Here is a 23,397-nt window from a genome sequence, read left to right on the forward strand (position 1 = left end):
AAAGTAAGGTTTCAAAGAGCATCTTGCAGGCGCAAAGCAAGGGGGAACAGATGGAAAATGTTTAGAGGGGGAATTTTGGTTTATTAATGGTCACATGTATTTTTCTATAATATACAGTGAAAATTATCACCAATCTCCAGCGCCATCTCAAAAGGCAAAAATAAACCCAAACATAGAACATAAAGGCAGAAAGTTTTTTAAAAGGTGTTCAATATTACAATCCTTGTTGATAGGTGCTCTGCCGTGGGCCAGGTGGTAGACATGAGTCCCCTTCGCCGCATTGCTGCCAGAACAAAAGTCCTCACTCTTCAGCACCATTTTGCCTTCACCGGCACCCTCGCCACTGAGCCCTCACTGGACCTCGCCAAAGCAGATGCCACCGATATGACCAGGTACCACACTGGTCCAAACTCTACCCTGCTGTTGGCACATGTCCGCTTCAAGCCCACCTTGGCGATGCAGCCACTGCCACCAGGTCTTGTACTGGGCCCAAACTTGCCCCTGCTGCTGCCGCCTCCATGAAACCATGCAGCCTAGTGTCTGGACAACTGAAGGGATGACCACCAAAGGTGCAGCAATTGAAACTGGCACTACATCAGAAGCCAGAAGTGGAGGAGCACAAATTTCTGACGGACTTGAGGCTCAAACAGATTACAGAAGGAACGACAAGGCCATAAAAACAACGATGATTTTCTGCTTGACCAGGATCCAATATAAGTCAGCAAGCACAAGACCGAGAGGTTAATGAGACTTGCCGTTAGTTAAGAAATGAGCAGAGTTTTGATCAACCCTCAGAGGTTTACGGAGTTTAGAATGTGGGAGATGAGCCAGAGGTGCACTGGGATAGTCCTACAGTTGTTTATATGTTTTAATATTAAAACAGCCTAAATGGAAATAAATTTAATAGATTATCTCTTGGATTAGCAAAGTAAGATTTTCTCTCAGCCTCAACAACACGTGCATAATTTCAGCTAAAATGTAAAAGAAACAAGGATTTGAATGTCATGTTGGGAATGATGGACTAAACTGCTTCTTCACAGTTGGGTTTACTCAATGGATGAATTTGTCTAAAGACAAACTCTATATTTTTCTGCTTACAGGAATTTGCAGCATTTATTTCTGCATTGCCTCGAGTTTATTCCCCATTTTCAAATACAGACAAGGTAGACCACTGACGGCTAATCCACCTTTGTAATATATACAAACTGTATTTTAAACATTGTGTTATAATGTGCCAAATTTTGAAATTTATGAATGAATGTATGTGTTAAGACATGATTCACATAAAATAATGAGAATTACAAGGGTTTCACTCTGCTGCTTGACTGAGCCAGTTGAAATAAGCAAAGACGTGCCACATTCCTTATGGTAACATATTTTACAGAGATAGGGTCTTCATCAAATGGAACATCTGGATTTACTCAAACCTTTAGTTCTACAGTTTGTCTGCAAGGTAGATATCTGTTCACAAGGTCTTTAGTAGACTTTAGAAAAAGTGGTGGCAGAAATCATTTTTGCATAAAAGTAATCTCAAAAATAAAGTTAATTTGAACACATTTTGGGAAAGTGCAAGATTAATCCAAGCTACCTGCCCAACATGTCTTGGTATAACGTGTTGAAACTGAATATTACCCCCTACCTACGATAACAAATCATCAATACATCACAAGTTCAATGGCAGCATACAAAGATCAATGGCAAAAGTGACTGAAACCAGACCATGACAATAAAGAATGTGAAGAGCCTAATTTTCCTCACACTTTGGCATGGTTCTGCAGATTTCTCAGTTACTGTGAATGAATAGCTACATTAGCAGAATGATAAATCACCTGGGGAGCCCCTGCAACCCATAGTGTCCATGCTGCCTATTGTGTAGAGCTAGCCACTTAATCCTTGTATTAGCATTATTTTCCTCTCTGTAAGCCTATAAATTGTTCCCCTTCAACATTTTATCCAGTCTTCTTTTCATAAGATGTCACCAATGCAGTTGTCCACCACCCTTTCAGGCACTATATTGCAGAAAAACAAAAATTCTATTCATAGAGTAGTTTTCTGAGGTCACTGCAAATTTTTTTGCCAATTTCCTTAAACATGTGTCATCTGGTTACTGACCTGTCACTGGAAACAGACCCTCCTCAATTACTCTACTGCCTCTCCTCATTCTTCAGATCAAAACATTCCTGTCATTCCATTGCTCTTTCTGCTAACCTGTGTTCGTCTAATTTCAGCTTCTCATGCATTCACAATTACGTAGGCAGGCCAAAGCAGGAGAGGGTAGCCAAAAGGTTTCTGAGCCTCAGTGACATCGAGATTTGCAAACCCCAGCCATGTGAAAACTAATCCCAGGGCACTGAGAAGACAAGACTAATTTAAGGCCCGGTGATCTTAAAGGCAGATCAGCACTGCACTGTAGAATGTCCAAAGCTCAACAAGACACAACACAACCTGACATAACAAGATGTAGCACTGGATGAATACAGCAAGCCAGGCAGCATCACAGGAGCAGGAAAGCTGACGTTTCAGGTCTGGACCCTTCTTTCCTGCTCCTCTGGTGCTGTTGCTACTATCTCACAACACAACCTGGACATCCAGATCTATATCCAGTTGTCTAAATTTGGCTTGCCTCTGGGCTCAGATAGGCAACAATGGGAGAGTGATGCTGACAACAATTGTCCTTCACCACAATTGAATCAATGCATAAGTCACATTTGATCATTTGCTGAAGATCAGGACTGGCAAACAGTTAATGTTATGCCTATATTTAAGAAGGAAGATAGAACATAACCAGGGAATTGTGGACAAATCAGCCTGACATTGCTAGCAGGAACATTACAGATATTTTTTGAAGGAGAAAATAGAAGAATATCTAGAAACCAAAATGAGATAACAAATAATAATTTCAATAGGGAAAGTATAGCCAACCTCAAGGAATTTTTTGACTATATAACAGAGGGAGTAGTCAAGGATAATGCAATGGATGTGAAGACCTTGGTAAGTCCAACACCAAACGCGAATGAATAAAGATAGGAGAGTATGGAGTTATAGGAAGAAGGGCCGAATGGAGATGTCTTCAAGACCAAAAGCAGAATGGGAGTTCAGGGTAGTTATTCAACAAGGCAAAACGGAAGTGTGGCATTTCATGGATTACATTAAAAACTTAAGCTTTGGAACCAAAAATACAATTTCTAAATTTGAAAATGACACATTGTGGCAGACAGTCAATACTGAGGATGAGATGAAACTTAAAAAATGAGAAAATAATTGGGAAATGAAGTTCACAGATAAATGCAATTTTTCTCACAACTATTAGGAAGTCACATATTACTTGGGAAATACAAATCCAAATAAAATAGGGTTACAAAGGGTTCTGGGAACACAAATATACAAATCACAGAAAGTTGAGATGGAGGTCAATAAGACCACAACAGGGGAGACAATGGCTTAGGGGTACTTTCACTGGACTGACAATCCAGAGATCCAGGTAATCCAGGTTTGCAACCACCATGGTAGATGATGGAATTTGAATTCAAATAAAAACGTCTGGAATTTTGATTCTAATGACGACCAGGTATCCATTGTCAATTGTCAAGAAAAACCCATTTGATTCACTAATAACCTTTACAGAAGCAAAGTGCAATTCTTATCTGGCTTGCATGTAATTCCAGACCCACAACAATGTTGACTCTTAACTGGCCTCTGGGCAATCAGGGATGGGCAATAAATAAAGCCTTCATCCCATGAATGAACAAAAAAAACTGAAGGCAAGGCAAGTGTTTGGGTTTATTTCTCGAGGGAAAATACTGAAAAGCAGAAAAACTATTTAGACCTGCACTGGGTCTTGGTTCAACCACAATTTGAATAGTCTGGGTAGTTCTAGTTGGATGTTGGGACATTTGAGTAAATTTGAGGAGATAGGCAGATATCTAATTAGTAACAAACAGGTTAAAGGGCGATGAGGATCAGGTAAAAGCTGGTGATGAGCACGAGTTGAGATCAACCACAATTGTTTTGAATGGCAGAGCAGGTTTAGGGACTGAATCGCCTGTTCCGAGCTTTTATGTCCCTATGTAATTTAACAACCTTCAATTTTGTAAGCAAGCCTTTTACATGGTAATAACACATTTCTTTGAAAGTTCACACACATATCTACCGCTGTCTTTGCCATCATTTCATCAACACTTGATAAAGTTTGTCAAATGTGATCGGCAAATCTGTTGACTCGCCCATGGTTTCCTAAATGCCAATTGAATAGCGAGTTTTGAGAAGATTTGTAGCTCAGGTTGATGTTCTGGAATGTGAGTTTGCTCGCTGAGCTGGAAGGTTCGTTTTCAGACGTTTTGTCACCATTCTGGATAACATCATCAGTGAGCCTCCGGTGAAGCGCTGGTGTTATGTCCCGCTTTCTATTTATCTGTTTAGGCTTCCTTGGGTTGGTGATGTCATTTCCTGCGTTGGTGATGTCATTTCCTGTTCTTTTTCTCAGGGGATGGTAGATTGGCTCCAAATCAATGTGTTTGTTGATGGAGTTCCGGTTGGAATGCCATGCTTCTAGGAATTCTCGTGCGTGTCTCTGTTTGGCTTGTCCTGGGATGGATGTTTTGTCCCAGTCAAAGTGGTGTCCTTCCTCATCTGTATGTAAGGATACGAGTGATAGTGGGTCATGTCTTTTTGTGGCTAGTTGATGTTCATGTATCCTGGGCTAGCTTTCTGCCTGTTTGTCCAATGTAGTGTTTGTCACAGTTCTTGCAAGGTATTTTGTAGATGACGTTTGTTTTGCTTGTTGTCTGTATAGGGTCTTTTAAGTTCATTAGCTGATGTTTTAGTGTGTTGGTGGGTTTGTGGGCTACCATGATGGTACCAACACACTAAAATAGCAGCTAATGAACTTAAAAGACCCTATACAGACAACAAGCAAAATGAACATCATTTACAAAATACCTTGCAAGATCTGTGACAAACACTACATTGGACAAACAGGCAGAAAGCTAGCCACCAGGATACATGAACATCAACTAGCCACAAAAAGACATGACCCACTATCACTAGTATCCTTACATACAGATGAGGAATGACACCACTTTGATTGGGACAACACATCCATCCTAGGATAAGCCAAACAGAGACACGCACGAGAATTCCTAGAAGCATGGCATTCCAACCGGAACTCCATCAACAAACACATTGATTAGGAGCCCATCTACCATCCCCTGAGAAAAAAGAACAGGAAATGACATCACCAATGCAGGAAGTGACATCACCAACCCAAGGAAGCCTAAACAGATAAATAGAAAGCGGGACATAACACCAGCGCTTCACTGGAGGCTCACTGATGATGTTACCTAGAATGGTGACAAAACGTCTGAAAACGAACCTTCCAGCTCAGCGAGCAAACTTACATGCCAATTGAATCTCTGCCCCCATCCCCATTCCTGATTTACCTTCTCAACATTTCCTCATCAGTAATATCAGGCTAACAAATTTATGCCACTATCCATTGTTTATCAATGGCATATAGCTTCCTTTTAAATGTTAGCAGGTCTCTATTTCAACTTTTAAGATTTGTCTGTACCTCTTGTATTCAAGAGTGACTCTCTGCTACATGCTCTCTAATGAATGCTATGATTGTGCTAAGCTGCCTTTTCTGTCTCATTTTTAACAATTATGCCTTTATTATCCCAGGATCTGTTGCTTTGGCTGCCACTCCTTTCCGTCTCACAGGAATGTCATTAACCTGTTCCTGAACTACTACCTCTGACATTCTTCTGCTGTTCAAGTCGACAGTGACTCAATGAGTCAATATATAGATTCAGCCTAAAATGAATCTGATCTACTTGGTGTTCTGCATTTTTAAACTTCAAGATGACTTGGAGACTGAGTCGACGAAAACAGTGAAGGCAAGGGACTTCATGAACCAGACAGCTTTTTATGGCAACTGATGGTAGTTTCATCATCACACACCAAGGCTAGCTTTCAATTCCAGATTTAAGAGAATTTACACCGTGATTCAAACCCATGTCTCCAGAGTATTGGCCTGGAATTCTGAATTACTCACCCAATAGCATCACCACTCTGCCACCATCTCCCTTTTAGTACTTGGGATTTGAATGGCTATTTGTTACAAATAAATAGTTTCTCAATGTCAAGTGTCCATTGCTGGACTACAATATGTCAAGAACGTATGTCCAACAAGAGCAAACTGTAAACCATATCTTTAAAGAATACTAAAACCAGCCATTAGGAAATAACAGGAACCCTGATCTGTGGAGGAGATAATATATGCACCAAGGCATAGCATCAAAGGTCAGCTGGAACTTCTTCAGTATAAGAAATCTTTTTGCCTTCTTACTGGTCTCTGCTTTGAGGCATCACCTTCTTTAAAAACCTATGGAAGTTAGCTAAGTTATTTCCTCTCATCAGCTGTTGAAAGTTGTGACATTTAATGAACAAGTCAGAGATCATAATAAACTTGAACCAGTCACACTGTGCCTCCTGCAAACAAGCGTAAGTATGTGGAGAAGAAAGTTCAAGAAATAATGTTAGATTAAACAAAAGAGAAAATCACTTCAATAAATCCGGTAGACAGGGACACAGACTGGAAAAACAGTCCATTCGTTCTGCCCAGAACACCCATGTATTTTTTTTTGTCTTTCTGTCCATGTGTAGAGGGAAGTGGTTAGAATTTTAAATAGTGAAAATGACACGCTGACCGTTCATTATTGCTTATCTGTAGTTGCAACCTATTTCGGGTTTAGTTGGCTCAGTTGGCTGGATGGCCAGTTCGCGACGTGGAATAATGCAGTTTGCGTTCAATTTCTGCATTGACCAAAGTTACCATGAAGGACCCTCTTTCTCAAATCCTCCCCTTGCCTGAGATGCGCTGACCCACAGGTTAAATCACCACCAATAATCTCCCTATAATGAGACAGCGGCCTGATGTTTTGTATGAATGTGATCATTTGACCTTTAGAACCCAGCTTTTTGCAACAAATAGCAATTCAAATCCGAAGTGCAAAAATTTGATCAGTGCTTCAATCAACCAGAGTTTAAATGTCAGGTAAATGGGGGCATTTTGTGCACTTGTAAAAATTTTTTAACTTTTCTGATAGCAGGATTAATGGAGCTTGATTCCCAGTGTTCTACCCTGGTAAGGCATAAAACTTGATAGTGCATCCAGTTATACAAAATAGAACGTTACAGCACAGTACAGGCCCTTCGGCCCTCGATGTTGTGCCGACCTGTCATACCGATCTCAAGCCCATCTAACCTACACTATTCCATGTACGTCCATATGCTTATCCAATGACGACTTAAATGTACCTAAAGTTGGCGAATCTACTACCGTTGCAGGCAAAGCGTTCCATTCCCTTACTACTCTCTGAGTAAAGAAACTACCTCTGACATCTGTCCTATATCTTTCACCCCTCAATTTAAAGCTATGCCCCCTCATGCTCGCCGTCACCATCCTAGGAAAAAGGCTCTCCCTAGCCACCCTATCTAACCCTCTGATTATTTTATATGTTTCAATTAAGTCACCTCTCAACCTCCTTCTCTCTAATGAAAACAGCCTCAAGTCCCTCAGCCTTTCCTCGTAAGGCCTTCCCTCCATACCAGGCAACATCCTGGTAAATCTCCTCTGCACCCTTTCCAAAGCTTCCACATCTTTCTTATAATGCGGTGACCAGAACTGTACACAATACTCCAAGTGTGGCCGCACCAGAGTTTTGTACAGCTGCACCATAACCTCTTGGTTCCGGAACTCGATCCCTCTATTAATAAAAGCTAAAGCACTGTATGCCTTCTTAACAGCCCTGTCAACCTGGGTGGCAACTTTCAAGGATCTGTGTACATGGACACCGAGATCTCTCTGCTCATCTACACTACCAAGAATCTGACCATTAGCCCTGTACTTTGCATTCCGGTTACTCATATCAAAGTGCATCACCTCACACTTGTCCGCATTAAACTCCATTTTCCACCTCTCAGCCCAGCTCTCAGCTTATCTATGTCTCTCTGCAACCTACAGCATCCTTCGTCACTATCCACAACCCCACCGACCTTAGTGTCGTCTGCAAATTTACTAACCCATCCTTCTACGCCCTCATCCAGGTCATTTATAAAAATGACAAACAGCAGTGGACCCAACACCAACCCTTGCGGTACACCACTAGTAACTGGTCTCCAGGATGAACATTTCCCATCAACTACCACCCTCTGTCTTCTTTCAGCAAGCCAATTTCTGATCCAAACTGCCATATCTCCCACAATCCCATTCCTCCACATTTTGTACAATAGCCTACTGTGGGGAACCTTATTGAACGCCTTGCTGAAATCCATATACACCACATCAACCGGTTTACTCTCATCTACCTGTTTGGTCACCTTCTCAAAGAACTCAATAAGGTTTGTGAGGCACGACCTTCCCTTCACAAAACCGTGCTGACTATCCCTAATCAATTTATTCTTTTCTAGATGATTGTAAATCCTATCCCTTATAACCTTTTCCAACACTTTACCAACAACTGAGGTAAGGCTCACTGGTCTATAATTACCAGGGCTGTGTCTACTCCCGTTCTTGAACAGGGGAACCACATTTGCTATCCTCCAGTCATCTGGCACTATTCCTGTAGACAATGACGAGTTAAAGATCAATGCCAAAGGCTCGGCAATCTCCTCCCTGGCTTCCCAGAGGATCCTAGGATAAATCCCATCCGGCCCAGTGGACTTACCTATCTTCACCCTCTGTAGGATTTCTAATACCTCTTCCTTGTGAACCTCAATCCCACCTAGTCTAGTGGCCTGTATCTCAGTATTCTCCTCAACAACATTGTCGTTTTCTAGAGTGAATACTGTTTAAAAACAGTACAAAAAATAACAGTATACAAATTTGGATAAAATTTTGATTGCTGTCACAGATTATGATTGGGGTTTGCAGCTTACTTATAATTAAAAGGAATGATTGATACAAGTTAGGTTATTTATGCAGCTCATCTATCTGCCATTTTAAGTTCATCCACGTTTGCACTGTTCATCAACTTGAATTGGACAACTGAACTCTTTCCACACTTCCTTTTTTTTTGCACTAAGTCAAATTATCCTTTTGTGCGCAAAAGCGAATTGGCTTTACATTTTCAATTGGTTTGGATACTAACTGGTGTTGAGGACCATATATTTCTTGGACTGTTAACTGGAACATGGAAGTTAATGCATTGCTGTAAGTACTGGTAAGTTTTTATACAATTTGAAAATCAAGTGGGGCTTCGTGGCTGACACTTCACCGATGTAAGTTTATTACTTTTCAGAGCAGTGATGGGGATACTTTGAGTGTGGCACTGGAACTCTGAACCCAAGAAAAAACTGTTACTACAGCCTTTCGGATTTGCTTTATAAAGAACAGTTGCACAGGCTTGCGAGGCAGAGCACACAGACACCCAGTGTACCGCCCCTCTCTCTCTTCCGAGTGAAAACCTGATGAAGAAACCTAGAGGCTCAACAGAAAGGATTCCAATACAAGACCTAGGTCCATGCAGCAGCTACTGAATCATAGATCAATCTTTACTGTATGGACAATTTTGTATCACAGAAGAACTCAAATAAAAATTCATCCCCTACCCCCTTGTGGTAGCAAGTTTGATTTACAGAGTTGATTTTTCCTTCACTATATTCTCCCCAAACCATCTGTTTTATCTGTCTTATTCATGAATGAATGAATGCAATTGTGTTTGAGTTTTGAGGAGGTATGGGTTGTTACATAACAGTAAATCTGTATTTTGTTGCCATTTGTTAAAGAAGCAACTTGTTTACAATAGTGTTATTTTCCTGTTAATGGCGCAAAACTGGCATGAATTTACTTCCGTCCTGAATAACAGTCAGTCAGTCGAGAAAATTAATCATCTCGGTGGTTTAATATTTGTGACAGCGTGTGCAATAGCTGGTCTATGTGCACACAATTCCCAACGGAATCATGACACTGATTCATTTTGAGTGGGCTTTCAAATAAAATCCATTCATTTTTACAGAAGGACAAGGTGGTTTAGCGATAGACTTAGCTGAGAGAAGTGGAAGCTCTCTTCTTGTGGCAAAGGCGAGTGGGGTGAGATGTGGTAGAAATGCACAAAGATTGTGCAGGTAGGCAAAGGAAAGCTGCTTTTATTAGCTGATGGCACAAGGGTTAAAACACAGATTTAAAGTTTTCGGGTGAGAGATACAAGGTAATGAGAGTAACAGCTTTTTGCTCAGTGACTGCTGATGACATGAAACTTGATGCCTGTAAGCAGAGATGAAAAATATCTTTCAAAAGAAGGCTCGACAGTCACTTGAGGGAAATAAACTTGCAGATATGTAAAGGAAAAGGTGAGCAAATGGGACAGACCAGGTGTTCTGAAGATATCTGGACTGAATGGCCTCCTGTGTCACAATAACTACAACTCAGCTCCACAAGCAAGTGCAATATGGGTGTTTTGCACATTCCCTTGGTCCCTTCACCGCAAGTGCCAGTGAAAACTTAAGCTCTGTATGGAAATTGTGGGCACTACCTCAGCACAAAGTTGAGTGCATTTGCTATTTTTAATGTGATTGTTCCAATTAACAATGGCAACAAAGTACAAATCTCTTCACAGTTCTCTCCAGCAAGGACAGACGTATAAAGAACAAAAGTATTTTCTTTATGAATAAAATCTGAAGAAAGGTATTGTTCCACAACCAATGTACTGTAAAAACAAAAGAACATGTTGAAATGTGTATAATGATTTTATTGCTGTTGGGTGGGGGCGGAAAATGAGAACATTTAGAAATATGACACACATTATTCAGATGGAGAAAGTGGATCATGGACAGTTGGAAAGATATCCTAAATAACTACATCTGCACTAACTTCACCTTATTTTCATCTGAATCATTTACCAATTCCTGTTCTCTTTTGTTCCCATTTATAAACACATGATTTCTGGCACACAAAACCTGCTTACACAGACTATATAAATTAATACAGAATCCAAAATCAATTTGGATGATGAAATGAAATACATGAACAGAACGGTGTTTGAGGGAGTTGTGGCGCAGGTTTTAAACAGAAGGGATAAACCACATTTAAACACACTTAATGGAAATTATTGGGAATGTTTATATTAAGTAGCATTTGCTGAGAGGATCTTATACAAGTGAAAGTGAATTATGTTGTACACCTCACTTTATTTTCCTCCAACCCAGCTGAAGGACTCTTTTTGTACTCTCTGAATTCAATTCCCAACAGCCAGAAGCCTACAGCACAAAATGTCCTTTGATTCAGAAATAAATGGTAGAAATTCATCAACTTCTTTTAGAAGGTCAGACTGTACACTAACAGAAGTTATATTCACTTAGAGCTGGAAACAAAAAAGTTGTCATTAGAGCAAAACCAGCAATTTCTGGAAAAGCTCAGCAGGTCTGTCAATATCTGTGGAGAGAAGTCACAGTTAGCATTTCGGGTTCAGCGATTCTTCCTTAGAACAGTTCTGAGGAAGGGTCACTGGACCCAAAATGTTAACTGATTTCTCTCGACAGATACTGAGCTTTTCCAGTAATTTCTGTTTCTCTGAGTTCAGCACTCATGGTTCTTTCGGTTTTTATTTGTCGTAAGAGCACTTCTTTTTACCCTGAACAGGAAGATAATCAACGATCGGAAACTTTACTGCTGGCTGCTCTTATCTTACCAGATAAGCTTGCTGTTCTGGGTGACTCTTGAGCCGACGCAGCTTTGGTGCGGCTTTGGTGCTTGCGTTTACTCGTAGTCGATCGTGTCGTTCGGATGTGCACCTCACTGACCTTGAAGAAAGCCACCATAAAAGGCTGCTTATCATGAGGCCCATGTTGGCCAATCAGTCCTGCCATTTTGGGGTTGATACCTTGACCTGCAAGAACATGGAATTCGGTGTTTAAAAACAAATGCATTTAGTGAAAACATTTCCACAATCTGCACAGGCATTCTTAAGGACATATGTTCCAACTTTTATACTCCAAATCACAACGAAAACATTCCAAAGACAATGTAGCTAGGTGATGAGTGAAAGTCCACTCTAAACAAATAAACAGTTCCACTACTTGCTCGCTATAACCCACAGTTACTTCACATAGTCCCCACTGACCTTCCAGGAGCCTGCTGAGCAAACATCAGTGAGTGAACCTCATTTGTTTACATTCAGTGCCATTTTAGAAACAGTGTTGCCTTCTGTTATAAAGTTCAGTACTTGCCCTGTTCTAAATTCCTATAAAATGTTTCAAGCGCTAGACTTCCACTTGTCAGGTACCTGTCCCCATAAACGTTCTTAATGATGTGAGAAACTATCGAGCATTAATCGCTTGCAAGCTGTTTTGTAATTAAACAGTCAGTGGCCACTATCACATTTAATTCAGAAATGTAAGTCTCCCAAAAGTCTTAGTTATTACACCTGACCAAATGTAGTTGTACTTATTGTTATCATGCAATAATCCTTCTTGTTAGCTCAGGACAGCACCTCCTTCGTGGCACTTGGCCAAGAAAAAGGCCTAAGAGAAAAAGCCAGCTATACTTAAAAAATTCAGAGGCCTAGTGTAGGAAGCCCTGTAAGGGGCAACTGAACTTTCCAGAAGGTAATGCTAGACCCGAAAATGGTAAGGAAAAATCAATGTGAAACACGTAAAGACTGGAGGGGTGAGGCAAGGGACCGTAAAAGTAAGTTTGCACCTCTCACAAACAGTATTGCTGTTGGATCAGAGATTCCACAAGGCATAGCTGCAAGGAAGGCTGAAAGGGCCTGGAAAAAAAATTGAGGCCTTACCAATCTTGTAACCAAAGCCTAGACTGGAGGGGGTAGCCACCTGATGGCTTTTTTTAAAAAACACAAAACATCCAGCAAGTACAGGGAGTAATGCTTGAAAAGCCTGAAAGCAGTAAAATCAGCCAATAATGTAAAACCTTGAATTCAATGCAGTATTACAATAAAAGTTTAAAAGTTTGGCAAATGAAGGATAAACTGCAATATCGCTGTGGATCAGTCCAGCAAGCTCTACAATCAAGTTGAAATACTGTGGCCGACTCGAGAGTATAAAGTTTAAGAACTTAAAATAATATTACACAAGTTCTGTACCACTTTATTTTTCTGCTTTTAAACAATGATGTCTGAAGTGAGAAAGAACTACTTCAAAAAGAACAGCGTTTGGAACAGTGGCTGCAGTTTTGAAAGCAGGTAACCTGACAGCAGTGGCAGTCAAGACAACTGTTTGAACAAGCAGAATTGAAGCTCAGATCGTAGCCAGGGGTGTGTACTGATGTAGCTCTTGTGGACAACACACAAAGTTGATTTGGTCTGTGGACTAGTGACGATAATTAATGACTTGGTTAGTACAGAAACCTGGTCTGTGCTCTCAGCCATGATCTGAAACAAGTCAGGTAAATGGGGGTACTGTGCATATGAAAAATGATAACATTTGACATGACTCCAGGAATAGCAGGGTTTCATTTACAGCATGACACCCCAAGGGTATCCAGACCAATCAACAATTTGAGAGCAATACGCAGCAGATGACTCCATGGAAGTGGAATCAGTCTGGGGAAGGGTCACTTGACCTAAAACATTAACTCTGATTTCCCTCCACAGATGCTGCCAGACCTGCTGAGCTTTTCCAGCAATTTTGGTTTCTCTTTGTGTAGAAGCTGAAGCTTTTTGCCCTTGCAGTCAGATCTAGGATGTAAGAAAAGGACATCATTTCTGAAATGAAATTAAGATCACTAGCCTGGCTCGAAGTGTAATGCAGTTGAACAAGCTCGAAGTTACATGCTGTTCAGGACGCTGTTTTATGTGGGTAAAAAGGAATTGTACAGACATTGCATCCTTTCCATTAAAAAAAGGAGACACTCAAATTCTGCTGCATTCCCATGATAACACACTGGCCAAATCAGAACCTGCCTGCCTGTTCAGAGAATTAAAACTGACAGATGACTGCTCTTGGTGCATCTACATGATGATGCAATAATCAGCCCCTTTGCTCATGTTTTTAAAGAAGTGTCCATTTTGTGAAATCTTTTTCTTGTGACTTAACTTTGATAATGCAAGATTAAAAGCTTCAACTTCCTGTCTTGTTTAAGCAATGCTTAAGAGTGTGTTCCAAGAAGAGTGTGGAGCATCTAAACTGCGTGCATTTGTGAAGTCAGAGACTTTGAGAGCTGGGATAATGGTAAATGTAATATTGTTGTCAACATTATTGCATAATGGGTTAACAATAGGGAAAAAGCTTGGAGAGAGGATATGTGTTGTCTAATACAAAGGTTATGAAGGGGATAATGGTCATGTGGCATTGTCTGGACCAATTCTATTGATGTCACAGTCTGTGGGTGGAGACAAGGATTCTACTCTACATTTGAGGGAGCAGATGTATCTACACCAACTCCTTAAGGTCCTAGCAATTGTCAGACTAAATGTAATTTTATTTATTGCTATCTTACATTTAAGAACAGTGCCTCTTCTGAAGTACTTTACAGCAAGCATTTCTGCTACAGTTACTCAATTAGGCCGAAGACAAAACAAAGACAAAGCGAGAACTGGTGGCAGTAAACTACCTCAAAATAACCCTGACCCAGTGTCACACAACTGGCAAATAGCACAAGGTACCAGCTGAGCTGTGATCTGGGAAAATAACCACAGTAGACAGGGCCTACTGATACGTTGTTTCACTGAAATGCTGAAAAGTTTCAGCAAGGAAGAAACTGACAAAATGTTTCCTTGGCTGGGAAATTTAGAACCAGGCTCACCGACTCAGGAGAAGGGCGCTAGGCCATTTAGCATGGAGATGAACAGAAACTTCCTCACTCAAAGGGTTGTCGAGCACATTCAAGAGTCAAACAGATCGATTTGTGAATGCTAACTGTAGTTTGGAGATATTCCAAGGAGGACGTGAATGAGAGGGGCAGCCTACAGGCCAGATGATCTACAACTTCTCCTTGACTTTCATGTATTCCTATGTTGCTGAATGTCAGAGTTTTTGATAATGTTTCTGGGAAACATGTTAGAATGTTTCCTCTGCTGCAGGAAAAATGCAAGTTACTGTTTTACATGGATCTTCGGAACTTTGTTGTAAATAATGCAATACAGGAAAGGCATTGCAATCTCAGGGAGGCGAGCAGAGTAGGTTACACACGTAACCCGTGAATGAGATGAGCATTTTGGGTGATGATGCCCTTCAGATTCAGCCCTTTAATCTGTAATGCACCCAACTGGAGACTTCAAATTATGGGATAACGTTCAGCATGGTTGGACGGAAGGGTCTGTTTCCGTGCTATATGACTCTGACTATTGGGCAGCAACGGTCATGTAGCAAAAGAAAAACATTAATAGTTTGCTTTAGTGACATGTTTCCGATCATGAAATCCTGCTGTACGATGCAACACTGCTCCACACAATGGAATTATAGAATAAATCTAGATAAGTCTGACAGAAGTCAAACAAAAGTCACTGTTATTCAATCTTTTTCCATCAAGCCAAAATTCAAAAATAAATTCATCAGATCCACTTTTCAGGGCAGGGCATGGGAAGGGCCCACAGTTGGATATAAATTGGATGATCGAATAACTATTTATGGAAAGCTCCCTTCTATCCAGGGGCCTGGCTGACATGGGTTTTCCAAGATTTGCTCTGTTTCCTTATTTGGCCCAGAAGAATAAAATTAGGTATTTAACTCCAAAGCAAAACAATTATACTTTTGGAATTCTGGAGTTCCACGAGAAATAGTGACAGGTTAATTCCAATAAAGTTTTTTTTGTACAATAAAGGAACTGTGTCTAGACATAGATGATGTGGCAAAAAAATAACAAGGAAAACATTTAACTCCCTTTAAATAAATCTGACTAACTCATTACACGTTGAAGCATGGATTAATTCACATCTTTGCTTTTACTCCAATGTGTGATCTCAGAGACGTGAGAAATCTCCTTCTACAAAATGTAATTTTTACATTAAAATACATCGGTCCTTTTAAAACACCTAGAAGAATTATTGCACACTGCCTCTGATTGGTCAGTTTGCAGAATCAGAATTACCTCTTCAACCAATTAGGTCCCAGGGTCAGATTTGAAATGCAAGGCATGAGACTTGCATACTTTTTAATTATCATTTATTTTAGAGATTGGATATTGAACAAGAGTCATGAGAGATTTAATAATTAATTCATAAATATTCCTGGAGTCGTAGTCATTTATCAGCACCTGTGGGGGAAAAAAGTTAATGTTTTGAGTCCAGTGAAGGAGAGTCACTGGGCACAGGTATCGCCAGACCTGCTAAATATCTCCAGCAATTCTGTTTTTGTTACTATAAAGGAGCGTTGTTGGGGTTAATGAAGTTGTATTTTACCGTATTCAGAAAACGTTAAATTGAGTTACCGCTTGGTTCTTTCATTTTTTTTCTTCAATTCTTTTGCATAATAAACTTCCACTTCATTGTGAAAGCCAAATCTATGACAATAACAGTTTGTGTATCAGCGAAAGAACACTTTGTTAAAACCAAAACAAAAATCAAGCCAGGTTTCAGTCTGGGATCTGACTCATCCAGTATAAACAGCACCTGGGGTCATAACAGACTACAAAAGTGCCTCAAATTTGGTGGTTCAGTGGTTAGCACTGCTGCCTCAAAGCATCTGGGACCTCTGTTCGATTTCACTCTTGGGTGACTGTCTGGGTGGAGTTTGCACATTCTCCCCATGTCTGCGTGGTTTTCCTCCAGGTGCTCTGGTTTCCTCCCATAGTCCAAAGATGTGCAGATTGGGTGGACTGGCCATGGGCAATGAAGAGTTACAGGGTTAGGGTAGGGAGTTTGGACTAGGTGGGGTGCTCAGAGTGTCAGTGTGACTTGATGGGCTGAATGGCCTGCTTCCACACTGTAGGCATTTTGTCAGTCAGTTATTCAATCCATTATGCTGTTTAATGACCACGTGTTTTCTACTGAGAAAAAAAAGAAAATCTCAAACATATCCAAAAGCCTGTTTTGACAAACACCAATCTTCAGTAAAGAGTAATGTTTCCCTCATCTGGTCAACTGATATCCTGATGGTGAAAGCCCAGAAAAAGAGGGACCATTAGACATGAAAATGGAAGAGAGATGAATCAAGAGTAAAGAGAGAGTGAAACAAACATTTACAATTAGATCATGTTACATGTTGACATGGGAATTTAGTGAAGTCTTTTCTAAAATAACCTCATCAGAAAATACTTTCAGTAGCCAAGGTTACCCTGCAAAGTTTCTAGTCTGAGACATCTGTACAGTTCAAATCACACTCAAATCTGGTCACTTTGGGGCCACTCGCAGTCTGAGGAAGCCTATGAAAACACGGTTGCCTTTTTCTCCCCCCTCAAGTGGACATCAAATTTCTCACAGCATTATTTGTAAAGAACGGGGAGCTATAACAGCATGCCAACTAGCCCAGCAACATCACTGAAGTCATTCTGCCACAATAAGTTACATTCAGGGACTTTACTACAAAAGCACTTAATTGGCTGCAAAGCTTTTGAAACATCATGAAAGATGTTTGCTCATTGTTTCTCAGAACTACAAATTCTGGGTAGAATTATGCCCGTGACCCAATTACAGCTGTTAACAGCATCAACTTGCAGTTTCATACACCAGCATTTTCCACCTGATGGTACCCAAAGATTGCGAGTAATGGAAAATTTAAAAAAATTAAGTAATTCAAAAAAACGTCAAGCATTTTCAATGAATCCCAAAGAAAACAAACTGATGCATTTTCTAATACTATACATTTCTTTGAGGAATAATTTGGACACCAAAAAGATCAACCTCACAATTTGCTTACATCAGTGCTAGATGTCTAGGCAGCTATGAGGTGGAATTAAGCATGCTTCAAGGGTATAGGCCTGAAACGTCAGCTTTCCTGCTCAGCCTGCTGTGTTCATCCAGATCTACACCTTGTTATCTCAGATTCTTCAGCATCTGCAGTTCCTACTATCTCTCACAACTGAATACCTCTGTATCTGGGACAATGACAATGTCAGGCTGTTACTTACCAATTGCCAATTTTGGCACTGGCCCTGAGATTTTAGTTCAGAGCACTTTTCAGTGTCGATCAAATTGAGTTTACCTTTGTTGCTTCCAGTGCCGAAAAGTTGATGCCAGGAAGTTCATTCGGTTTCATTCCTTTGCTTTGAGATGATCAAACAGTTGATGCAACTGATTGGTTTGGTAGGCCACTTCAGAGGCCAGTTAAATGTCAACGTCAGAAATTGCTCGCGACACTCAGCAGGTCTGGCAGCATCCGTGGGGAAAACTGAGTTCACATCTCAAGTCTGGTTTTGAGAGTTCTGATGAAGCGTCACCAGGCTCGAAAGGTTAACTCTTCATTCTCTCCATAGATGCTGACAGGCTTGAAGGTGACCACTGCACAATCCTTGTGCTGCCAGTTTCACCAGTAATTTCTCCATTTCAGATCTCCAGTATCCGCAGCTCTTTGTTTTATTTATAAGTCAATGTTGCTGTGGGTTTGGAGTCACAATAGGCCACATCAGGTAGGATGGCCGTTTCCCTTCCATAAAGCCCACCAGCTAATTGTGATTTTATGACAATTGACAATGGTGGTTAGATTTCAATGAATTTGAATTCCATCTGCTATGGTGGGATTTGAACCCAGGTCTCCCAGTCTGTGGATTACCAGCCCAGCACAATACCATCATGCCAATTGCACCCTAATAGACAAATTAAAATTGCATGCTGGCTTAATAAATGTTGTTCACCCAACTTCAAGGGATCACATTTCTTGCACGTAAGAGGCAGCACTGTTCAAAGTTGGACAAAAAAAATGCAAAGAGAACACAGTATTTACGACAATGGGCACTGAAGAAATTTATAAGCAATATCAAATATGCACGTACTTGCCTAGAATTTGGAGCACACAGACAGGCTATTCTCAACAAATATTTTCCCTACGATCCTCTTCCAATATATCAAACCTAACTAACAAAAGCTTCTGCCCCCTTCTCCCCGATTTAGTTTCCCATTAACTACTCCCTACAGTAGTGAGTCCCACATTCCACTCTCCAGACTTTCATACCAGTGACTAATAGATATTTAGAAGCTCCATCTCTAGTCTCCCCAACAAGTATAAACAGTCTCCTTACATATACTCTTATCAAAACCTTTCCTTCTAATTTCCTCTCCTACAGAGTCCTCCATTAGGATGCCCCTCAAGCTTCCCTTCTCCAATGAGTTGCAGACTGCTTAGTCTTTCCCAATAGATATGATTCTCATTTTATCAATGGAAAACTAAACAACAAAACAAGGACTGAAGTTTGGAATCAAATGTCTCACCAACATTTCCATGTATTAGCATTACACTACAAAATATTACATTAGCAAGAGCAGCGCCTTCATTTTGGCAGAAAGGTTACTTTTATGGACGGGTGCTGAAAAGCTCAACTTTTTGGTATTCCCAACAAGATTTTATGTCCAAAATCTTTCATAAAAAAATATTATTTTAGGAAATGAAACAAGCCTCTGGTCAATGCAGCACTGAAACTTTTTGATATGCTCAAGGGCAGTTCCTGTGGAAAATTTTCACACAGAGAATATCCTCCACTACACTGTGTGGCACTACCACCATACTGAATGGGATAGGAATCAAATAGATCTGGCAACTTAAAACCAGTCACCCACAAGGCACTGGGGGCCATCAGCATTCAACCACAACCTAGTCATCACCCAGCATTTGTGAGAACTTTACTTGCCACTGTCAGCCCAAATCTGAACATTGTCCAAGTCTTGTTGCACTTGCATATAAGCTGCTCCGGTATTCGAAAAACTGCAAACAGTGTTGAACATTGTGCATGATCAGCGAACATCCCCACCTCTGATTTTTTGATGGAAGCAAGGTCATTGGTGAAGTACTGAAGATGGCTGGGACAAGAACACTCCTGAGAAATGCCTGCAGGGATGTCCTGGAGCTCAGATGACTGACCTACAACAATCACAATCATCTTCCCATGTGCCAGGTATGACTCCAAACAGAGGAGATTTCCTCCTCCCAGGATTCCTGTTGTTCTAGTCGCTCCTGGATATCTTTTACTTTGTTAGTGTCATAAACACACCACAGAACAGCCCTCTCAAGAATTCTACTCTTCGTAGATTACGGTACGCAAACTATTCACCAGGTGTACTTGCTTGGATGTGCAGCGCCAACAATCAAAACACGAAGCTCGACACCACTCAGGACAATTTATTGGCACTCCATTGACCTCCTCAATGTTCACTTGCCCCAACAGCGACACACAGTGGCAGCAGCAGCATGCATCATCTATAAGCTGCACTGCACTGACTCACCCAGGATGCTTCAACAGCACCTTGGAGGCCAACATCCTCTTTCACCTATAGGGACAAGTAGTGCAGGTACAGACAGTTCTCCAAAAGCCACATGCCATCCTGATTTCAGACTATATCCCCATTCCTTCAATGTCACTAGGTCAAAATTAGTAACTCTACCCATAACAGCATTGTGGGCAAATCTTCCTCCATGGGCTACAGTGGTTTAAGAAGACAGCTAGTCATTAATGTCAGGGGCAATTATGGATGGGAATTAAATGCTGGCCTAGCCAGCAACATTCACAACCCATGAATAAATATTTTTAGAAATTATTGTAGCCCTGTAGTTGTTAAGGGAAGCATATGAATATTAAATCAATAAAGTTTCAGTGGTCATAATGGATACACTCTTTTTTAATAAATGGTTTTCATTACTGTGCTACACGTTGAGTTAATTTTACTATCTCTGCTGTAGACAATTGCTGCTTGAATTGATCCGTTGAGAAACACAAGTCATCCTCGCTTAAGCTTAACTAGATGGAATTCAACATTGATTCTGAAATAGATACATATATTCAGCAAATTCATTTGCTAATTTTGAGAGATTAGCTTCCTTAAGTTGTGAGAGAAGGTAGTGCAGTAATGTTGCTATAACAGGAATGTTGTTCCAATTGCAATATATAGATTAACATGTTCATTTTTGTTTTGTTTCTAAGTGCATTTAAATTGCCACAGAAGGCATCCTTGAGCCCAAGGTGATTGAACATGGAGCGTGGAGCATGAAGGAGAAGCAACTGTGGAAAATTTGAGTTTCATTAATTTAACCATATGCTTCAAACAGATTTTTCACTTGCCGGTCGCACCTTATGAAAGTTGCTTGTGCAAAAAGCAACATATGATAGGACTAGAGCAGCAGACGACTAAAGGAAACATGAAAGAGTCTAGCAAGGCTATCCAAAGAGAATGTCCAACTTACTGAGTCTTCTAGTCCTTCCTCTTAGGTGAGGGCCAGCAGTTCTACGCTTGGCATGCAGCCAGCTACAGTAGACTGATGTTTCAGGAAACAGCCACAGTGGCACAGGTTCCATACAATGTCAAAGTGGCGATTGAGCTACTTACCCTGAAACAGGCGAGAGAACATCCATGTCACTCTCCAGACCTCACGCCCTCTAACTTAAAGCAAAAAAAAAGCACTGGAGGCCAAGTAGTAAAATGTTAATTGAGATTTCAGCTTCCTGGATGTTCTCACATTAATCATTCCAATCTCCACATGTCAAAGCATATTTTATATACATAGAGTTTTAAACATAATGGGTGAAAAGACATCAGCAGACATTCTGTGGCAAAGTGCCCGGACAGAACTATTTTCCAAATACCAAGTTGTTAACCACAGAATGTAGAAAGTATTCTCAGAACTGCTGATAAGATAAATTCTGTTTCCACGCTTTTTGCTTTTGAATTATATAATCTTGTTTTTTAATCCCCCCTTAGTTTCTGCTCCAATGTCTTCACATTTGCTTCTTCCATACACCCACCCCCCATTTTCACTGGCTTAAAAATAGTTATATTTATACTTTCAGATCTAATGTAAAAGTCATTGACTTTAAATGTTAACTACATTTCTCTCCATAGACATTGCCTCACCGACTGAATGCGTCCAACATTTTTGATTCTTATTTCTGTTTGTACTGCACTGCATTTTAACTGATATTTTGGCAGTTGAATTCCACAACTGCCAAATTTCCATATTAGTGATCATATACAAATAGCTTCAATTAGCTGTATTAGTGTCTGATGAAGCTGATTAAGTAATTTTCGGCATAAACCAGAAACAATACTTGACCTTAGAGCTCTATAACAAAGTGGACAACAGACAAACACCAAATAGGACAAATACCATCCCCAGATAAAATATTTGTAAATGCCTTCTGAAGAAAATCAAAGACCTGAATTCTCAAAGAGAACTCACACATTGATTTTAAATGTGAGAACTGACAATGGCTTCAGGAGAAGCCACTGTCAAACACGCTCTATGATCACATAGACTGTATGATCAACGATAGTGCCATGGACCCTGACTGTTGTCAAACGTCATTGTTCTGAAAAAGCTAATGCAAAGAAGTTGCATGTAGCATCACCCAATCTAATGTCTCTGTCTTAGACAGAGAATCAGTCAGCCTAGCATGAGGTTCCATCCAACAGAGACAGAGACATTTCATCTGACTCTTAATAATAAGTAATCATGTCTAACTTGTCAATGTAACATTTACCTATTGTCATCATGCAAATAAGTTGCTTTTTTTTCCATGCACGGCAAGTGCCTCTTCTTGTAACAACTAACCAGTGGTCTGTTCTCCACCTTTTGGATTTGGATGTGCTCTTCGATTCAGCACTGAAAGGACTGGGAGTAGTACTATGCCCCAAACACCAGCTGTCAGTGGTTGGTAACCCAACGCATGTCAAATACAACACTGAACAGTCAAGGTTGGCTCACTCAAGTGTCCCCATGGCTACCAAAAAAAAATGTCAAGAAGAGATAACACACTCGTTTGGATAAGTTCCAATAGAATCTCTCGAGAACACCCCTAAACATAGAAAAGATTCAGAGGGATCACATTATAGATTGCTGAGAACTTACTGGAAATAGAAGAAGAATCACTAGTTAAATTAGAAGCACGGGTCAACAAAATTAGAATCATCGGCAATAACTCACTCACTCCCCCAAACAGATGGAGATAGGAAGAATGTTTCAAGTGAATGTTTTGTCACTTCAACGAGAATTGCAGCATTACTTAACGTAGTTCTAGGCAATGTGCTAACTAAGTAATTTAAAAGCTAAGAGGCATATGGAACTGCAGTAGAAATTCTGTAGCATCACTATAATGCCACACTATTCTGATCATAATACAACTCTAACCTGGTACATTTGGAGCATTGATCCTTGCTCTTGTATGCTTTACCTCACACTGCAGGCCCAACGATTCTGTTTTCCTTTTTAAAGGCATTCACTCCATCATCGTCGAGGCAGATAAATACATGATCAAACTTAAGCTCTGGAATGTCAGTCCTACACCTGTCCATCCCTCTAATT

General features: G+C 40.4%; 1 protein-coding gene across 1 annotated transcript in view; it reads right to left on the bottom strand.

Moving 5' to 3' along the window:
• The window catches only part of bmp6 (bone morphogenetic protein 6), a 122,781-nt gene that overhangs the window by 28,552 nt on the left and 70,832 nt on the right, over window positions 1–23,397 (bottom strand). Inside the window, exon 4 of the mRNA XM_048528780.2 lies at window positions 11,688–11,885. Within this exon, the coding sequence (XP_048384737.1) occupies window positions 11,688–11,885 (198 nt within the window). The remainder of the gene's footprint in view (window positions 1–11,687; window positions 11,886–23,397) is intronic.

The sequence above is a fragment of the Stegostoma tigrinum genome, chromosome 5 (genome assembly GCF_030684315.1).
Source record: "Stegostoma tigrinum isolate sSteTig4 chromosome 5, sSteTig4.hap1, whole genome shotgun sequence".
Classification (NCBI taxonomy): domain Eukaryota; kingdom Metazoa; phylum Chordata; class Chondrichthyes; order Orectolobiformes; family Stegostomatidae; genus Stegostoma; species Stegostoma tigrinum.